This window comes from Vanellus vanellus (assembly GCF_965231255.1).
Source record: "Vanellus vanellus genome assembly, chromosome: 24".
Lineage (NCBI taxonomy): Eukaryota > Metazoa > Chordata > Aves > Charadriiformes > Charadriidae > Vanellus > Vanellus vanellus.
This window is the reverse complement of record NC_138929.1, coordinates 4205722-4225116: the sequence shown is the minus strand read 5'-3', so window position 1 is coordinate 4225116 and position 19395 is coordinate 4205722. Positions and strand designations below refer to the sequence as shown.

The following is a 19395-nucleotide window of genomic DNA, read 5'->3' as shown; positions in this document are numbered from 1 at the left end:
TGCCACAGGGATGGAGGGAGGGAGGGAGGGAGGGAGGGAGGGACGGATGGAGGGATGGATGGATGGATGGATGGATGGATGGATGGAAGAGGATTCAGCGGGGTTGGCTCAGCAATCTGTGCTTGGGGTGAGATAATCCCTCCAAACACCCAGAGGTGCCACCCAAAACGCGCAGTGGCAGTTTGCGGCGGCCCTTGGCTACTCTCCCGGGCGGAGGTGGACTCCCATGCTGAGGTCTCGGGCCCGGGAAGGCGCTCGCTCACGGCTCTGACGTGGGGCTGGCGGCACTGTGGGCATGTCCCACGTACCCTCTGGGGCATCGGGGCCACCTGGGGTGCAGGGGGTGCTGCATGGCCCCTGGGCAGGTGGAGTCAGCCCTCCCCGGGGGTTTGCAGGGATGCGCTGGCCATCCTGCAAAGCCCCTGCTTCGCCCCCAAGCCCCACCACCACCCCTGAACCTCACCTTCACCCCAAACCCCACTATCTCCCCCAGCCCCATCATCACCCCCAAACCCACCTTCACCCCGAACCCCACCTTCGCTCCTAAGCCCCACCTTCATCCCTGAATCCCACCATGACCCCAAACCCCACATTCATCCCTGAATCCCACCTTCACCCCCAAACCCCACCATCACCCAAAACCGCACCATCACCCCTGAATCCATCACCCCAAACCCCACCTTCACCCCAAACCCCACCATCACCACAACCCCCACCATTGCCCCCAACCCCGCCATCACCCTGAACCCCACTTTCACTCCAAGCCCCACCTTCACCCCGAACCTCACCACCACCCCCAAGCCCCACCTTCACCCCGAACCCCACCATCACCCCAAACCCCACCGTCACCCCCAACCCCGCCGCCCCCCACCCCCTCCGCCGGGCGGTGCGGCGGGACGGGGATCCCCCGGCGGAGCCCCCGCTTCCCCCGTCCCCCCGGTCCCCCCCCATCGCCTCGGCCCGGGCCCACCGGGGGGGGGGGGGGGGGGCGGCAGCGCGGCTCCGGCTGACGCAGCGTCTCAACCCGCCGCGCACCATTCGGGATTTTTTTTTTTTTTAATTAATTTTTTTTTTTTTACTTTTTTTTTTTCTTCTTCTTCTTCCCCCTCTCCTTCTCCCCTCCCTCTCTCTTTTCGCTGTCCCTCCTCCCCCTTCTCCTCCTCCTCCTCCTCCTCCTCCCCCTCCCCTCCCTCCCCGCCCGCCCCTCCGCCGCCCCCCCCCCCCCGCCGTCCCCCGGCCCCGCCGAGGGAGCAGCGAGGCCCCGAGCGGAGCGGAGCGGAGCGGAGCGGGGCAGTGCCGGGCATGGGGCTCCGCTCGGCGGCACCGCGGCCCCTCCGCGCCCCCCTCTGCTGCCTCCTCGGCCTCCAGCTGGTGCTCGGCGCTGCGCACCCAGGTGGGACACCCCCCCCCCCCCTTCCCCTCCCATCGAGTTAATTATCATTTTGGGGGGAGAGGAGGGGAAGCAGCGCGGGGAGGGATGGGGACACCCCCCCCGGGGAGGGGGGGAGGCGGCGGGACCCCCGGCGGCGGGGGGGGGGGAGGGGGGCGCTTGGCTCCGGCGCGGTTCACATCCCTCCGGTTTATTTCCTCCCGGGATGTTTTATTTGCTTTTATCGCGGTTTGTTTTACTCTGTCCTCCTTCGGTGGCGGTTCGTTCCGCCGCGTTTTGTTTTCTCCGGTTTGGCCGCGTCGCTTTTTCTCCCCGTTCCGCCGCCTTTTCGCTCGCTTTTTATTATTTTTAGTTTTAACTCCCCGCGCCGTGCGGCCACGCAGCGTCTGGCGAGCCTGGCGGAAACGTTTCCGCGGCCGCGGGGGGAGCCCGGGGGGGGTGTCGGGGGCGGCCGCCGGCCCGCAGCGTCCCGCAGCCCCGCTCCGGCCTTTTGTCTCCCCGGGGAGGGCAGTGCGCGGAGGGGGAGGTCGGGAAGGGGCCGAAGTGTTTTGTTGGAGGTTTCCTCCCCCTGACCCCCCCCCCCGCCTCTCCCGGCGTGTTAATCCTATAGAAAAGTGCCCCGAGTGGGTATTTGCAGACTTCCTTTTTTTTTTTTTTTTTTTTTTGGTAACTTCTCACAATAAATCCAACGGGTTGTAGGTTTTTTGTTTGGTTTGGTTTTTTTTTTTTTAAACTTTTTGAAGACACCATGTGCCAGACGCCTGAGGCTCCTCGGGACGGCCCCTGGAATTGCCATTTGAGACACTTTTTACCCCGGGATGGTCTTGCACAGAAGCGAGGAACGGCTTTTGTTGCTTCCTTGGATTAACTTGGCCCTGTTGAGAAAACTTTTTTTTTTTAAAAAAAAAAAAAAAAAGAGCAAAATTGGGCTACTTTCGCCTGAACAATAACAACTGTAAACCCTTGGCCTATTTTATTAGAGGCCGTTTAGCAAATCCAAAGCAGATTTGGCAACGGCAGCACGGGAGGGCACCGTTCCCCTCCTCCTCTCCCCTTTTGCCCCCCACTTGCCCCTCTCCCCCCAGCCCAGCGGCCGCCCGGGGCTGAGCATCGATGTGGGGGCGAACCCGGGTTTGCCGTCGCTTTGTGGTGCTGCCGTTGGGTGACGGTACCGTGCCAAGCCAGGGATGCAGCCCCCCACGGACGGGGAGAATCCGCTTGTCTGAGAGACGGAGAAAAGGAGACGGCGATGGGGAAGGAGACCCCCCCCCCCGTACCCCGGGACATCCCGGAGAGCGGTGGCGGGGTTTGCTGCCGGTTGGGGACATCTCAGCTGCCGGTTGGGGACATCTCAGCTGCCGGTTGGGGACATCTCAGCTGAACCTCCGATGTTCCGCAGCTGAATTCCTGTTAAACCTCCCCGTAATTTCCTTGAGGGCCGTGAATTCCTCCTTTTGTGGCTTTTAAGGGGGTTTCTTGATTTCAGCAGGGCTGAGCTACCTGGAAGGAACGATTCTGGCTGTTTTCGCTCTGAAAAATGTCGGTGGGATCCAGGTCTGGCGAGTGCCGCGAGTCGGAGGACAGAGGCACCTCTGTGCCGGCGCTCCGTGGCGGCGTGGCGAGGCGGGAGCGCGGTGGCAGCCGACCCCGCGCCGGGCGAGGAACAAGGCGGCTTTGAGCCGCCTGCGGCCCGCGGTGCTGCGCTGCTCCCGCTGAGCGTCCCGCTGGCGCGGGGGTGCAGAGACCCCCAGTTCCCCCCCACCCCATCCTCACTTTCCCGCTGCTCTCCCCAGCGTCGCCCCGGCTCTGACCCAGTGGGCAAAGGGGACAGGGGATGGCGCCGATGGAGGTGCCACGTCCGAGGTCGCCCAGCACCAAGCTGGGTTTGCAGCTGGGAATGGGACCCTCACGGGGATTTTGGGATGGGGGCAGGCGAGTCCCTTGAGCTCTTTGCAGGGACGCTCTCGGCGGGGGCCGGCGCGGTGGACAGTGTCGCTTTCCCCAGGGAGCCGACGCTTCCTTGGGGGGTTTCATGCCAAATCCTCGCCTCCGGGACAGCCGGGAAGCTGGAGCAGGGCTTTTGGCAGGCGGTTCGTGGCTCCTCGGTGGGATATCGCTGCCGGCTGCCCCGTGCCTGCAGCGTGGCTCGGGCACCGCGCGCCTCTCTTGGGGAAACTGAGGCAGCAGCTCCCGTCCCACCACGGCTGCAGGCGGGACGAGGTCCCCGCGTTGGTGCGGGGACGTGGTGCCGCCGGCGCTGTGGATCAGCTTCTCCACCCGTTTGGTGCCCTGTGCGGGGACCGAGCGCCCGCGGCCGCAGGCAGGAGCTGCCGCCTCGGCTCCGCGGGGAGGGAGGGGGGCGAAAGGGACCCGGGGAAGAATTTCCAGCCCGTAAACCAAACAGAGCAGCCTTTGCGTGAAGCTCCCTCCCCGTTTCCCGCTTCGCAACGGAAACAGCTTGTGGCACGGCAAATGCGGCTCCCAGAAATTATAACCCGCTCTTCTTTGGCTTATTCGCAGCAGCAAAGGGGAATGGAGGTGGCGGCTTGGCCGTCGGCGGGTCCGTGGCTGGCAGGGGACAGGCGGGGACCTCGCCGCCCCGGCACGCTGGCGGGCTCAGCAGCCGGCCGGGCGGGACGGGGCCGAGGGATGACCGCTTGCGCAAGAATTGCAAGAATGAAAAGCAAAAGAGAATGTAACTTTGGGTACAAACCCGTCCCCTTCCCGCAGAGCCACCCGGGGCGGCGTGGTGGCCCCAGCAGGTTTCCTGGGTGGAGGTGCCGCCCGGGGACACCTTGCCGGCACGCGAGACGGCGTTTTCAGGCACGAGGTCCCGGTGATGGTTAAAGCCACGTTGTGGCTTTCTCTCGTCCTCGTTATTTCTGGCTGGGGTTTGCACCTTTCCCTGCAGGGCAGAGGCACTCTCCTGCCTTCCCCCTTCTTTAAATATTCTCCAGGGAAACTTTTTTTTTTTTCCCCAAAATCGAAGCACGTGGCTGCTGGGAGGGGGTACAATTGCTGTCCGCTCAATTTTCCAGCGGATAAATCCGTAGCGGGAGACTCCGGCTGTGGTACCTCGGCGGCTGTTCGGAGAAGGGCGGCGAAGGGCCGGTGGCCGCGCCGGCAGCTCTGCCGGAGGTCCCGGCGCTGCTCGCCGGTGCGTCGCACCCCGCCGCGGCTCCATCCAGCGCGGCCGATTCTGCGGTGGGAGCGTGTGCGGCGGCCGCCCTGGCAGCCCGCTCGAGCCCGCCCCGGCCCGGCCGTGTCCTCGAAGGGTTGTTTAAGCAATTTGTGAAATTTTGTTCTTCACGTGCAGCCGAGGAGCAGGATTTTAATTAATTTGAACTGCGCCGAGACCGCGGAGCATCGACATTTTTCTCATTCTTAAGATTACTCAGAGCCCAAAAGAGACCCACACAGATGCTCTCTTTCTTAAAGGACCCATCTTTAATTAATTAAGGATTAGAAAATGATTAGTGGATTGACTTGCAAATTCTTGGGAGTGTTCTTTCGCCTGGGAGCACAGTTTTGGATGTTTGCAGGGGGCACAGGGCGTTTTTCAAGCACGACGCTCCCTTCATCCCCAGCGAGAGCTCAGTCCGGTGCTGCACCTCGCGCCGTCACAACAGGGGTGAAAATGGGATTTTCCATGTAAAACAGGGTGTTTGCGGGATGGTGCTGAGACCAGGAACAGGGGGATGGAGCCCTTTCCTCCTCCTGAATCCAGACTACGGCGGCTTTGGGCTCCGCAGGGAACAGCCCCATTTACCCCGGTCTTGCCCTTGAGGGTTGGGCACGAGGCGAGCAAAGAGCCCCCGGTGAGAAAAGCTTTGTGTTAAACATCATTTTAATTGGGGAAAAAGAAAAAAAAAAAAAAAAAAGCTGTGGGACAGCGGGGGCTGACCCGTGCTGCGCGGATGGGCTCGATCGTGGTGGGAAAGGGGGATCCCCTGTCCTGAGCCACTGGTGGTGCCGCTTGGGGTATTAACATCGGGAACGGTGCTGGAGAAACAAGGGAGGAAAAAATCTCTGGATCTTATTTTTTTACTACTTCTTTTGGGGAGTTTCTGTAGTAGTGTTGAAAAATTTGGTAGTCTTTAGCGAACTGTGCTGGAATCATGTCTGTGATGTCTATGGGGACACATGTCGGGGCTGTCCCCCGTGTCACATCACACCCCTGGACGTGGCCACAAACTTGCTGGCCCCAGGGGTGTCCGTGCTACCGGTGGGAGATGCTTCGGGGTGAGCAAATCGGGGGCAAATTTTGTGGCTGGGTGAGAAGACGTATGTGGGACAGGACATTCACGGCGAGCCTGGCCACCGTGTCCCGGGAGGGATTGTCTGGGCGGGGGAGCCCCGTCCATCACCGCTCCTGCCTGTGCTCTTGGTGGGTCCGTCGCGCTCCTCCATCCCGGCTGGAGCCCATCAGATGGATGATGGCGCTGCCTTCCTCTCCCTGCCTTCCCGGGGAGTCGGCAGACCTGGGATTGCCACCTCTGGATGTGCGTGGCCGCTGCGGGGCTGGAGCCTGGAGAGGGGCTGGGGGAAATTTGGGGAAGATTTACATCCTTCCCACCCTTTGCTGAGTACCGGAGGGTGGATGCTGGGGCTCCTGGCTCCCTTGTCCCCTGCCGCGGCTGTGGGGGAGTCACTTGAGTTGCCCACGGGCAAACATCCCCCGTGGAAAACAGCTGGACCTTTCTTCATCTGCATCCCAGACAGGGTGCGGGGAGAACGGACTTACTAATGTCTGCAGAGAGGCTGAAACGCGGTATGTGGACCCCATCCAAAATCTTTGCGAGGCAGCGGAGCGTAAGCAGGGTGGTAGGTAGCCTTCGTGGTCGCGGCCAAGTAAGGAGCTCATCTCGTACGGCTCCCACCGTATAAACAGCAGCTTCTCTCCGCGCCGCTGGGTGAGCCAAGAGGCGTTTTTCGGCTCCAAGTGCGGGTCCTGCTGCTCCGTCCCCTCCGCCAGACCGTCGGGAGCTTCGCTTTCTTCCCTGTAACGAGCGAGCTGCTGCTCATTCCCCGAGGTTTATTTTTAAAAACCGAAACAACAGCCCCCCTCTTTTATTCTGGAGCTTGGTTTGGATTGCCCGGAGCCGTTTTCGGCCGAGCGTGGCCCCAGCTGAGCCCTGGGGCTGTGCTGGGCTGGGACAAGCCTGCGGGACCTCGGGCAGCATCGCTGGTTTGATGCAAACCACTAATTTAGGAGCACCGGCGGTGACGCGGTCGGTGTCTGCCACCGGTTGCGGAGCAGAGGGGAGCGGTGCCGGTGCCCCCTCCTGAGCCAGGAGCTGCCGGCGTGCCATGGGGCTGCTGGTACTGCCTGCATAGCCTTCCCTTTTATTTATCTATTGGTTTGTTTTTTTTTTTTTCTAATCTGAATTTCCTCTTTAAGGGGTTGCATAGAGTTTGTCGATGCCCAGAAGCAGCTCAGGGTGGGGGGGGAGGTAGAGCAGCGATGCTCTGGGGCTGCTCTCGCACCCCGTGGCGGATGGCAGCGGGGATGCTCCAGCGCTGCCGTCGGGAGCTCCCACGGGTACAGTTACTCCTTTTCTTATCAGCGCCTGCGTCCCTTTCCCAGGCCTTGGAGGGACACGCGGGCTCCTTCCTCGGGCCAAAAATTGCTGCTCTTTGAGGCAGTGGCCGTGCTTTTGCTCTTCTCCACGCCGAGACCTTGGGGATGGCATCAGCCGCGCCTGGACTGCCCCTGCTGGGGCGCGGATGCGGATGTCAGCGGTGGTGACGCCGGGCTGTGCCGGGAGCTTCTTTCCGGGAAGAATTTAGGATGGAGATGGGGCTTTTCTGTGCCCCTGCTGCAGCCGTCGGCGGAGCCGGCCGGGCACGGTGCTGGGGGGCAGCCCGGGGGTCCTGCGCTCCCAAACATCCCCGGAGGGTGAATTTTCAGGCTGGGTCTCTCCCCACCGCGGCGGTTCCCTCCCCTCCTGCGAATCTGCGCAAGCTGCGCCCGCCAGAGCCTCGCGCTGTCCGGTGAAACCCTCCTGTACTCCACAGGCGACACTTTTTGGTTCTTTTTCTGTTGTTGTCTTTATTCCAGGGGGTTTTGCTTCTCTGTTGCTCGTCTTTCCCCCCCCCCCCCGCCCCCAGCGCGTGGGGCACCCCCACGGTGTTTATTGGGAACGCGCTGCCGCTTCCCGCAGCTTTTCCTCCCTCGCTGTGGTGTGGGTTTCGGAGCTGCTGCTCGTCCTCAGGTGGCAATAATGGGCTGAAAAGCCGGTGGTTTGGAGCAGGTGGCTTGGGGCTGCTCTGCCCCGTTTTCCAGTGGGTGAGAGCACGTGAAACCGGGAGGTTCAGGCGGAAAGGAGGTTCCCTTATGCACCGGGCGAGTGACGGGTGGATTTCTTGCTGCAGGATGTTACGGGTGAAACTCTTGCCTGGGCTCACAAATCCGAATGAAGGCGTTCGTTAGCGGGTTTGCTTTCCTTGCACGGGGGTCTGCAGCTCCCAAGGACTTCCTGGGTCTCGGAGCCCCAGTGGAGCCCAGTTTGCTGCTGCGGCTGCAGCACCACACCGGGTTTGGGGGATTTGCTGCCTTTGCTGAGTGGTTTGGAGCAAACCACCTCTCGGGCCGTGTCCGCAGCGCAGAAGCCATCGAGGAAGGGATCATCCCCGTTGCTGTGTGCGTGCTCAGCCTCCCGCACAAGCAGGCTTGGAGCTGGGAGCCCCTCTCTGGGCAGCTGTGCCAGTGCTCTGCCGCCCGCACAGGAGAGAAGTCCCTCCTCAGGTTCAGATGGAACTTCCTCTGCTCCAGTTTGTGCCCATTCCCTCTTGTCCCGTCACTGGGCACCACTGAACAAAGACTGTTCCCACCCCCTGGCACCCGCCCTTTGGGGATTGATAAGCGTTGATAAGATCCCCCCTCGGTCTTCTCTTCTCCCGACTGCAAAGCCCCACGTGCCTCAGCCTGTCCTCATCAGAGAGATGCTCCACTCCCCTCATCATCTCCGTAGCCCTTTGCTGGACCCTCTCCAGCAGTTCCCTGTCCCTCTTGACCCGGAGAGCCCCGAACTGTCCCCTGGAGCCTCCCCATCCCTGTTGCCTCTCTCATCCGGTGCTGCCTACGTTCCCCAAAATTGTAGGTTGCGAAGCTTTCCTTATTTGCTGTGGGGTGGTAAAGCTGTTGTGGGAAGGCTTGAGCTGGGTTGCCTTTAGTTCAGACTTTCTGCTGGCTAAAAACTTGCTTTTTTTAATTAAAAAAAAAAAAAAACCAAAAAAAAACCAGAGAACCTGGAGCCAGGCGTGGGGTGTATAAACCGCCTAGAGGGCTGCCCAAAAGGATGGCAGCTTCTCCATCTCCTCAGCACTCAGCTGCCGGTGCCAAAGCTGATTTTTCCCGCTGTGCCGAAGCGCGAGCGTCCCAGGATTTCCCCCGTGGGAGAGGAGAGCGTGTCTCGCTCGCAGCCCCAGCTCCCCGCTCTCCCCACCACCACGCTGCCGTGTAGCACCAGCTGGTTTTCACGCTTGTACCAGTAAGCCGGAGGCAGCATCCAGGTGTCTGCGTGGCTGGACAAGACAGCATCCTTGCTGAAAGCGTGGGGTTTGGCTTGGCTTTCGCAGGTCCTCCGCAGAGGAGGAAGAAGAGGAGGAGGAGGAGGAGGAGCAGGACGTGGTGGAGCAGAGCTGCTCTGAGCCGGCCCCGCTCGGAGGGTGTAGGATGCGGGGGGGAGAGGCAGGGGGTGCGCAGGCAGCTCCTCTTCGGGGCAGGGAGGAGGATCTGCCTGTGTTTGCCATAGTTGGGTTTCCAGAGCCGGAGGGTGGTTGGGAAGCTCTGCCGGTGGGGTTTTGAGTCCGCAGGAGGGTGCGAAAACCTGAGGAGCATCTCTGAAAGGAGTCACCCGTAGCTGTGCCATGGCTGCGGAGGGTGGTGCAGGAGAGGGGGCCCTGGAAGGGACGGGGACATTCCCGGTCCCGCTGGGATGCTCCTCCAGAGCTGCCTCCTGCGAGGGTTGGGATTGCTCTGCGGGATACCAGGTTGGGAGAAAGGATTTGTTGATACAATCTGGGCCCCGTTCCACCCAACTCCACATCCCTCCCGGTCATGGGTGCCGGGCTGGGAGCAGGGAGAGTTCACCGGGGCGCTCGGTTTCGGTGCTGAGCGTGGTTGGTGGAGCTGGAGCCGGCCGCAGCCAGGCCGGTGCTTGGCGGCGTGGCCCCTGCGGCCGCGTTCCGGGGGGTTTCTCCGCAAGTGGCATCTGGGAGGTGGTCGGGAAGAGCCCGCGTTTGGCAGAAGCAAGGGGGCACCGCACAGAAGACGACGGTCGGTACCCCGGGGAGCCATTCCCTCCGTAGGCGTCGAAGCCCATCAGGCACAGCCGTGCCGGGAGCGGCGTCGGGGAGGCGGGAAAGCTCCTTTCAGTGCATCAGGGCTGGAGCGAGCACCGCTGCCGGTGCCAGGGACATCGATGGGGGTCCAAGCCAGCCCCGAATTCCCTGTAAATAAGTGAAAGAAAAGCGTATTTTGGGTGAAGCGCAGCACGTGACGTGGGTTGAGCTCGTGTTGGTCGTCGTTCCCCGGCTCCAGCCTGGCCGGCAGCGGCTCCCCGCCTGCGGCGCGCGGCGGGTTTTGGAAGGGGAGGAGATGGAAGCGCTGGGGAGGTGGGAGGGCTGAGCTGGTGGCAAAGCTTTCCCATTCCTCCAGGACACAGCAGGGACCGGGGAAGGGGGTGGGGGGGGGCACATTTGGTGCCCTCTTCTGCCTGCTTCGAGCAAAGGGGCCGTGGGCTGAGCTGCCAGCAGGGTGCGGGGGCAGCCGAAAACTCTTGGTCTGTAATTTCCTACCTCCAGCTCTTCTCTTTTTAGAGTAAAATGATATTTTGTGCTTTTCCGGCCACGGGGCTGCCTTCTCCAGTCTGGACAGCTTCCTCTGAGCACCGTGCGTGGCTCTTGGCGAGCGTCGCCCTTGCGCGGTGCTGCACAGCCCCGATGCGGTGCTGAGCGCCCCGACACCCACTCCTGGGGCTGCCTCCAGGGCTTTTCCGACCTGCTATTAATTTTTTTTTTTTTTTTTTTTTTTTAACAAAGCCGGGTTAGCAGATCAGCAGAGAAGGGTGTCCCGTTGCTGACCCCTGCTGCTAACGGCCACGGCGGTGCTTGCAGTTGAACAGTTTATCCTATTCCTGGTACCAAAGGGCGTTTGGCTCCTCGCGGCGCAGCCTGTGACCCGGGGAGGGTCATCCTGCCCGAGCGCTGGTACTTGGCTCCAACGGGTCACTGCAGTGATGCTGCATCACCCCAGAAGTACTTAAAGACACCCCCACCCCCCCCGCCACGTCCCTGATGCTGGTGGTGGGTTCCACCACCCCTCACTGCACGCGGGAAGGGGCGAGTGATGGGCTGGGGGATGCCATGGATGATGCCGGGACGTGAGACGGGTGTTTGGTGGGGGGATGAGCCAGTCGCCTGATGTCCAGGTCAGGATCAAGCCAGCTCCCACTGGGGAAACACCACCACCGGTTTAAGGGACCTGAGCTTCGGGCGGCTAAAATCGGCCCCGTCTGAATTTTTGCTTGTTTTTTCGTATGTGAAAAATATTTTCCAAGAAATTAAACATTTCTTCTTCCAATCGCACGTGCACAGAGTCTGGTCCCCGGAGGTGGCCGTGCGAATGGGCTTCGCTTTTTTATTTTTTTTTTTAATTTGAGGTCATCGCTGATGTCATCTTGGCTGGGGAGTGAGCCTTTTACACCATTTCTTTTCTGGAGCCGGGTCGATGCTGAAGCTCCAAAATGAAATGGGGGTGTCCTCCTTCCTCCCTCCATTTCTTTTTTCCTTTCAGAGACAAATCAGGAAAGTTCGCTGAGCTGAGCTGTTTGTAGCTCGAATGTGGCGGAGCCGCCTGTAACAACATAGCTGGGGCAGGGTGAGGTTCCGGGGGAATAGGAAATGAAAACCTTTTCAGCCCAAAAAATTCCTACGGTGGCAAAAAACCAAAGCAAACCAAAGCTAAATATAGCGGGGCCCGTGAGTTCGCTTTGACTTCTGGTGAATGCTTGTGGTGGGGGGAAAAAGAAAAAAAAAAAAAAAGGTCACTTTTAAAACAAAATAAACCCCAACAAAAGTCGTCTTGCCGACATTCTGCTTTGGGCGGCTTTTTGCTGGGGGGCTGGGGCCAGAAGCAGCTGTGTGGAGCCCCCGGGGCGGCTTTTTTAGCTTAGAAAGAAGCATTTGAAGAAATAAAGCGTATTTTAAAAATTGCACGTCAGCTGGAGCAACACGTCCCAGTGTGATGTCCTGGGTTTACTGGTTTATCCAAGTTTTGAGATGGCTTCACGTGCTGGGGTGGCCCCTGGTGATGCTGGGGGTCGGGGAATTGCCGTGGGGATGCCAAGTTGCGCCGTCGCAGCGGGCAGGACGGTGGGACGTGCATGGAGCCGGGATGGAGATCAGCCTTTCTCCCCTCCGCAGCTGCGCTCGCGCTTTATCTGCTGGCAGCGATTCCCCTCGCTCTGCTCCCGCCTCCCAACGCCTGGGCTGGGATTTCGGAGGGTCCCGACGTGACGTTTCGTATTTGCTGGGGCCGTGCCCGCAGGAGCCGCGGCTGCGTGCGGACATTTTCCATCGCGCCCTGTTCATGCGATGGGAGACCTTCCCCCCAACGTTCTTGTTTGCTTCGCAAATTTTTTTAACGGGTCCCCAAATACACATAAAAATGATGGATGCGCTCTCTGTTTCCCCGCTCTGTTTCTCTCTGCCCGGAGCAGATGGCCGGTGCCGAAGCCGTTGGCGTGGGCTCCTCCGGCGCCGGCGTGGGGCTCGTTGCGGTGCCTCGGGATGCTGCAGCTGGGTGCTGCCGATGGGAACTCGATTTTAAATGGCTCTGATGATGCTGTTAGAGCGAGCGAGCTCCTTGCACCGGCTCCAATGCCCAAAAGCCATTTGCTGGTGCTTTGTGGGAGTGCCACACTTGGTGCAAACACCCATCTGTGTCACCCCTGCCTGGAGCCCATCACCCCGAGGACAGGCATCAGGGCAAACGCCGGGGATACTTCCGCAGGAAAGCAGTGGTCCCCAGCATGCCGGGTGCTGTGCGCGGGGATGCATCCCGAAACTTGCTGCGCATGGAAAGGGAGGCAGGGTGCTCTGGCAGGGCTGGGGCGATGCGTGGCACGACGCCGAATCCCCAGCGATGCTTTAGACCTTTATCCATTCAGGTTGAGAGAGTTGGGGGTGTTCAGCCTGGAGAAGGGAAGGCTCCGGGGAGACCTTATTGTGGCCCTCCAGTGCCTAAAGGGGGTATACAGGAGAGCTGGGGAGGGACTTTTTCCAAGGGCATGGAGTGACAGGACGAGGGGGAATGGCTTCAAACTGGAAGAGGGGAGATGTAGGTGAGATATTAGGAGGAAATTCTCTCCTGTGGGGGCGGTGAGCCCCTGGCGCAGGTTGTCCCGAGAAGCTGTGGCTGCCCCATCCCTGGAGGCGTTCAAGGCCGGGTTGGATGGGGCTGGGAGCAACCTGGGCTGGGGGGAGGTGGCCCTGCCCGGAGCAGGGGGTGGCACTGGATGATCTTCAAGGTCCCTTCCAACCCAAACCGTTCTGTTTTTTCCCTCAGACTCCAAAGTCTTCCTCATCTACAACGCGGGCGCGCAGGGCTGCCTGGAGACGAAGGACTCGCTGGTGAGACTCGCCAAGGGCTGCAACGCCAGCGCCCCGGCCCAGCAGTGGAAATGGGTTTCGCGAAATCGCCTCTTCAACGTGGGGGCCATGCAGTGCCTGGGGGTGTCGTGGCACGGGGCCAACGCCACGGCGGGGCTGCACCCCTTGGCCACCTACGAGTGCGACCGCGAGTCCGTCAACATGCGCTGGAGCTGCCGCGGCCTCGGGGAGCAGCTCTCCCAGCATCTCGGCGCCCGCCCGGGCAATTCCTCCCTGGATAGGGGGGACCAGGCACGTGGCTCGCAGTGGAGGACGTACGGCACCGAGGAGGATCTGTGCTCCGTGCCATACTCTGGTAATGCCTCGTTGGGCGTTAGTATTATCCCGTAACCCAAAGCAGCCCCAAAATGTGAGCTGAGGCCGTGGTGCTGCAGCAGTTGGGACCTGCCGGGGGGTGGGGGGGGCTGCAAAACCAGGGAGGATCGGGGCAATGGGGATCAGCCCCAGGGAGCAGGCAGCCCCTGCACCCCAAACCTCCCATAGACACGGCCTCCAGCAAGGGTTCCTCTTTCCCCGCAGAGATTTACACCATCCAGGGCAACTCGCATGGGAAGCCCTGCACCATCCCCTTCAAGTATGACAACCAGTGGTTTCACGAGTGCACCAGCACGGGGCGGGAGGACGGCCATCTCTGGTGTGCCACCACCCAGGACTACGGCAAGGACGAGCGATGGGGTTTCTGCCCCATAAAGAGTAAGTGTGGGGGACGCGTCCCACGGGGGAACCTCATGTTCATCCCACCTGGGGGCTTTTCTCCCTCTCCCCTTTCCTCCTGGCTCATCCCTCCTGCCATGAGCAGCCTGCCGTGCCGGAGGAGGCCCGCTGGCTTCTGGTTGTGTTGCTTTTGGGGGTTATTGGGGGTTTTTGGAGCTGTGGATGGGGCTGTGTCGGGTGCTCACCATGCTCATCCCCACAGGCAATGACTGCGAGACCTTCTGGGACAAGGACCACCTCACCAACAGCTGCTACCAGTTCAACTTCCAGTCGACGCTGTCGTGGCGGGAGGCCTGGAATAGCTGTGAGCAGCAAGGGGCCAACCTGCTCAGCATCACCGAGATCCACGAGCAGACCTACATCAACGGTGCGGTGATGGCAGCCTGGCTGCGTGCCCGGGGCAGAGCTGGTGCCACAGTGGCCACCACCGGTGCCAGGTTACTCTGGCTGCCCCGGGTGGTTGGTTTGGGGATGGTGACAGGCTGGGGGTTGAGTTTGGGCTGACGGGACTGATCCTGCCCCTCTGGCTGTGTCGGTCCCAGGGCTGCTGACCGGGTACAGCTCCACGCTCTGGATTGGGCTCAATGACCTGGACATCAACGGAGGCTGGCAGTGGTCGGACAACTCACCCCTCAAGTACCTCAACTGGGAGAGCGGTGAGCTGGGGGGGTTACGGTGGTGGTGGTGGGGCTGGGGAATTGTCTGTGACCACTGGAGGTGGCCCCGTGACAGGGGAGGTGGCCCGGGCTGCTACGGGGTGTCCCCTTGCTGGTGGGGGCTGGAGAGCCTCGTGGGTCTGCAGAGCAGCCTGGGACATCCGTGGAGCTGGAGGGGGGACAGAGGGTGCTGGAGGGGGAATTGTCCCGCTGCAAACCCTCGGTAGCCCCGTGGATAACCTGGGTTGAGCACCCTGGTCTGGAGGGTCATTGCATCCCAGCTCGGTGCCGGAGCGGGGCTGAGGAGTGGTACCCTCGGAGGAGGTTTGGGGACAGGTGGGAACAGTTCAGGTCTGGTACCATGTCCCCCCCAGCTGCCATCCGACATTTGTAGGCAGAATAGCGATGCTCCGGGTCCTCGTGCAGCGAGGCACAATAAATAATCCCGGGCATGGGAGGTCACGTCTTCATCGTGCAAAATAACACAATGAATAGGTCTTTACTGGTGTCGGAGCCGGCAGAGCTGCACCCTGCCGGCGCCGGCCCTCGCACGGTGCCCTGCCTGCGTGGGCAGCGTTGGCGGCTCTGCCTCAGCTCCTCAGCAGCGTGTGCGTCCCTCACCCCACCCCATTTTCCAGACCAGCCCGACAACCCCAGCGAGGAGAACTGTGGCGTGATCCGCACCGAGTCGTCCGGAGGGTGGCAGAACCGCGACTGCGGCATCGCCCTCCCTTACGTCTGCAAGAAGAAGCCCAACGCCACCGCCGACCCCTTCCTGACGGGTGAGGGGGGGAAAGAGTAGCACCGGGAAGGGTATCCCGTATCCCAAATGGGTAGCCCCGTATCCTGGTGAGGTGTACTCCCGTCCTGGCATAGTCAGGGGATGCTGCCCGTGTGCCGGAGCAGCCCATGGAGATGGCCATGGTGTCCCCAGCTCGTTGGTGCCCTGGATGTGCAGAGCAGTGGTCGAGCTCCCCAGGGTTGCCTAGATTTGGAAAAGGGCCTCTCCAGGGAGCACCCCCCGAGAAGCGCTGGGTGCGAGGGGCAGGGGAGCGCCGTGGTTTAACCCCAGCCGGCAGCTGAGCCCCCCGCAGCTACTCGCCCACTCCCACCGGCGGGATGGGGAGAGAACCTGAAGAGTAAAACTGAGAAAACTCGTGGGTTGAGAGAAACTCACTTTCATAAGTAAATCAAAAGCCGCACGCGCAAGCAGAGCACAACAGGGACTTCACTCCCTGCTCCCCGTGGGCGGGCGGGTGGTCAGCCATCCCCAGGACAGCCGAGCTCCATCACGCGTAACGGTGACTCGGGGGGAGGCCAAACGCCATCACTCCGAACGTCTCCCCGTTCCTTCTCCTTCCCCGGCTTTGTGTGCTGAGCGTGAGGTTACAGGGTATGGAACACCCCTGTGGTCAGTTGGGGTGAGCTCTCCCGGCTGTGTCCCCTCCCGACTCCTTGTGCCCCCCAGCCCTCGCTGGTGGCGGGGGGAGGAGCAGCAAAAGCCTTGACGCTGTGTCAGCACTGCTCGGCAGTAACTAAAACATCCCTGCTTTATCAACGCTGTTTCCAGCCCGGATCCAAAACATAGCCCCACACTAGCTACTGCGAAGAAAATTAACTCTGCCCCCGCCAAAACCAGCACAGGGAGGAATCGAGAGGAGCCGGAGGTCCCCCATGGTCCCCCGGGGCCAGAGTGCTCTCTGTCCTGCTCTGCTATCGCTCCTCTGCAAACAAAAGGGATTTTGTTTTGTCCCCGGAGCTCGAAAGCCTGCGCCTTGCCATTGCGCGTTACGTTTTGGCCGCAGCCTTCCCACGGTTGCTTTGGGTTGGTCTCCTGCACGCCCCCTGGGACTGCGGTCCCTGCCCGTGCTCCTCTCCCTGCCAAGGAGCGGGTTGGAGAGCGGGACGGGAGCCCTCAGGCTGCCTTGTGTCCTGCCAGACTCGTGGTCGGAGGTGAAGGTGGACTGCGAGCCCAGCTGGCAGCCCTTCCAGTCCAACTGCTACCGCCTGGTGGGAGAGAAGAAGAGCTGGCAGGAGGCGAAGAAGACCTGCCTGCGGAGCGGGGGAGACCTGGTCAGCATCCACACCCTCTCCGAGCTGGAGTTCGTCACCAAGCAGATCAAGCAGGGTAAGGGGGAGCCCGCTGTGCCCGCAGCACCCTTCCCGTCTGATTTTGGGGGTCTGCGGAAAGGTCACCTCTGTGCGATGGGGGGCTGCAAAGTTGAATTGGTTCGTGGCTGTGGAGGGAGCGGAGGAGACCCCGGGCTGGGAGGGGATGTGGTGCTTGGAGGAGCCCGTGCTCCAGGCGCATCCTCCATCCAGCAGATGTAAAAGCCGTTCCTGGGAGGCTGCGCTGCTGGGCGAGAAAATACACAGCTGCAGCTGGGAATGGCACTAGTCCTGGTTGGTTAATGTAGAAAAAGATGGGAAGAAAAGGGCTGCTGGCCTTGCTGGAGGGGGCTGCACCTCCTGCTGCTAAACCTGCCCAGGACATGAGTCCAGTGGAGGGGCAGTGCCTGCCTACAGCATCCCGGGCTTCTCTTTCGACTTCGGGCTTCACCCGGGTGTACTTGGGTTGAAGTTTCCCACGTTGCGGTGTGTCCAAGCTGGGATGGTACTTGGGAAGTTTCAGCCCGAGCAATCGTGCGTGGTGGTACAGGGGAGCACCTATACCACCATCCTCTGGGTCCCGCTTGTGCCACCCCTCATTAGGGTCACCTTTGGTTCGGGTTGGACTGTTCCCATACGAATGCCGCCCCTCCGGCCGCATTACGCACTCCCGCGAGCGCAGCCCGTCCCCGCTCTGCAGAGGAAGAGCCTGGCAGCAAAACCCCCCATGGGGACATCGGGGGACCCAGACTTCAGCAGGGACCGGGGGCTGAAGGGAGTTAATGCCGAGGGAGGCAGGAGCCGCAGGAGGGTGGAGGAAGAAGGGCGACGTGCCGGTGGTCCCAGGCTGGGAGCAGATGGGGGTGGGATGGGAGGGAATGGTTGAAAACCAGTAGCTCGCTGGACCTCAGCCCACGGGTCCGGAGTTTGTCATTGCGCTGCTGCCAGCACCTCGCCGAAAACTGCTGGCAAACATCGCCGTGTGTCCTTCTTCGTGGGTCTGTCCTTGTGGGCAGGAGCTGCCCTGCCTGCCCTGCCTGCCCCTGCCTGCTGGCGTGGCTGGGCTTAGAGGCTGAGCCCTGCGGCGCCTACGAGGGGTTTTGGCAGGTGCTGTGGTCCCACATCGCGGGGACTCGTGTCAGCGGGTGGGTTTCTGCAAGGTTGCAGCCATGCAGAGGCAATTTCACCCCCTGACCCTCCTGTCTCCGCAGACGTGGAGGAGCTCTGGATTGGCCTAAATGACCTCAAGCTGCAGATGAACTTCGAGTGGTCGGATGGGACGCCCGTGAGGTTCACCTACTGGCACCCCTTCGAGCCCAACAACTTCCGCGACAGCCTGGAAGACTGCGTGACCATCTGGGGGCCGGTGAGAGTCCCGGGCAGAAGGGGGTTCATCCTGCACCTCCGCAGAGACCGCTGCGGCATCCTCGTGGCCAGGGAAGGGGTACCTCGGGGGAGCACCTCCGGCTGGGGTTGGATACATCTCATCCCAGCTGTTGGGATGGGAGGGATCCAGCACGGCATCCTTGGGGATTTGGTGTAGGGGAGGACAATCCGTCAGCTCAGCGGGGGGGGGGGGTTGGACGGGCTGGGGAGTTCCTCGGGCTGGCGGCTGGGCTCAGCGCTGCTCTTCTCCCTGCTGTGCAGGAAGGGAGGTGGAACGACAGCCCGTGCAACCAGACCCTGCCCTCCATCTGCAAAAAGCCCGGCCGGGTGAGCCAGGAGAAGGAAGAGGATGACCACGGGTGCCGAAAGGTGAGGGGCACCTGGGGCGGGAGGTGGCTCTGGCTGCTCCCCGGCTCTGCCCGACGCTCGGGGCTTCGGGGTCGCAGCGGACCTCTCCCCAAAACCATTTTGGGGTGCGCTGCTGAGCGGCACCCGGCGCTGCGGGTCTGTGCCCGGGGCTGCTGAGCCCCTCGCTTCTGCGGTTGCATGAGGCCGCGGGAAGAAATTGAGACAAAAAAATGTGTCTCCATCATCCAAGATCCTCCCCCTTGGGCTGCCTTGGTTGCCAGCAGGGATGTTCTTCCCCCCCCCCCCCTCCTCTCCGCTTGCCTCTCGCGGTGCCAAAACCCGGCAGCGAAGCTGCTGTGTGCAGGAGCCCGGCGGGACGGAGGCAGCTGCTGGTCCCGCGGTGGCAGGCTGTGTTCTCTGGGCATTTCGGGGAGACGGCCACCAAACCGGCAGGTTCTCACCCACCCCGCGCTCTGCCTCAGTTTCCCCAGCTGTCGCGCGGGGGCTGAGGCCGCCCCGTTCCCACGCTTGCTGGGACGTGGCTTTTGTGCCTCTTTGAGCGGCGAGCCTGGCATCGCCGCCGCTCTCGAACATCTCCCAGCCTTTCAAAACAAGCCAGCTCGCGCTCGGACTAGCAAGCAGCCTCTCCGGGCCGGCTCCCAGGGGTGCTGCCGGGGCTCCTCCGAGGTCTGTACCCCGTCGCAGCAGGGACAAACCCCAGCAGCTGCTTGGCCCTGCGGGCGCTCGGGGGGAGCAGGGCAGCCGGGCGAGCTGGCGCCCCAGACCAGGTTTGGGGGGCTGCCAGGCGGAGCCGGAGGAGCCCCAGTGTCGGCGAGTGCTGGGGACGAGGTGCTTGGTGGCAGTGTGCCACCACCCCCCATCTGCTTGTCCCCAAAGCAGCGCTGAGAGCTTGCAGGATGTCCCCAGGCAGATTTATGTCCCTTCTGCCTCTCCAGCCGCGGTCTTAATCTGGCCTTGGGTGCTCAGCAGAGAGGTGCACCCGCTGGGAAACAAACTGGGAATGATAAATGAAGCGAGGAAAAGCCTTTTGCCATCCGTCCTCCCCCTCCTCATCCTCAGCGGGGCCATTTGCCATCCGGATGCAGAGGTTGATGA

The 19395-nt window shown here is 61.7% G+C and overlaps 1 protein-coding gene across 1 annotated transcript in view; it reads left to right on the top strand.

Moving 5' to 3' along the window:
* Window positions 1–1302: 1302 nt before the first annotated feature.
* The window catches only part of MRC2 (mannose receptor C-type 2), a gene marked incomplete at its 5' end in the record, with an annotated part of 28783 nt that continues 10690 nt past the window's right edge, over window positions 1303–19395 (top strand). The window contains 9 exons of the mRNA XM_082494944.1: window positions 1303–1393; window positions 12963–13361; window positions 13586–13759; window positions 13983–14147; window positions 14323–14436; window positions 15075–15218; window positions 16376–16564; window positions 17757–17911; window positions 18193–18300. Coding sequence (XP_082351070.1) covers window positions 1303–1393; window positions 12963–13361; window positions 13586–13759; window positions 13983–14147; window positions 14323–14436; window positions 15075–15218; window positions 16376–16564; window positions 17757–17911; window positions 18193–18300 — 1539 coding nt within the window. The remainder of the gene's footprint in view (window positions 1394–12962; window positions 13362–13585; window positions 13760–13982; window positions 14148–14322; window positions 14437–15074; window positions 15219–16375; window positions 16565–17756; window positions 17912–18192; window positions 18301–19395) is intronic.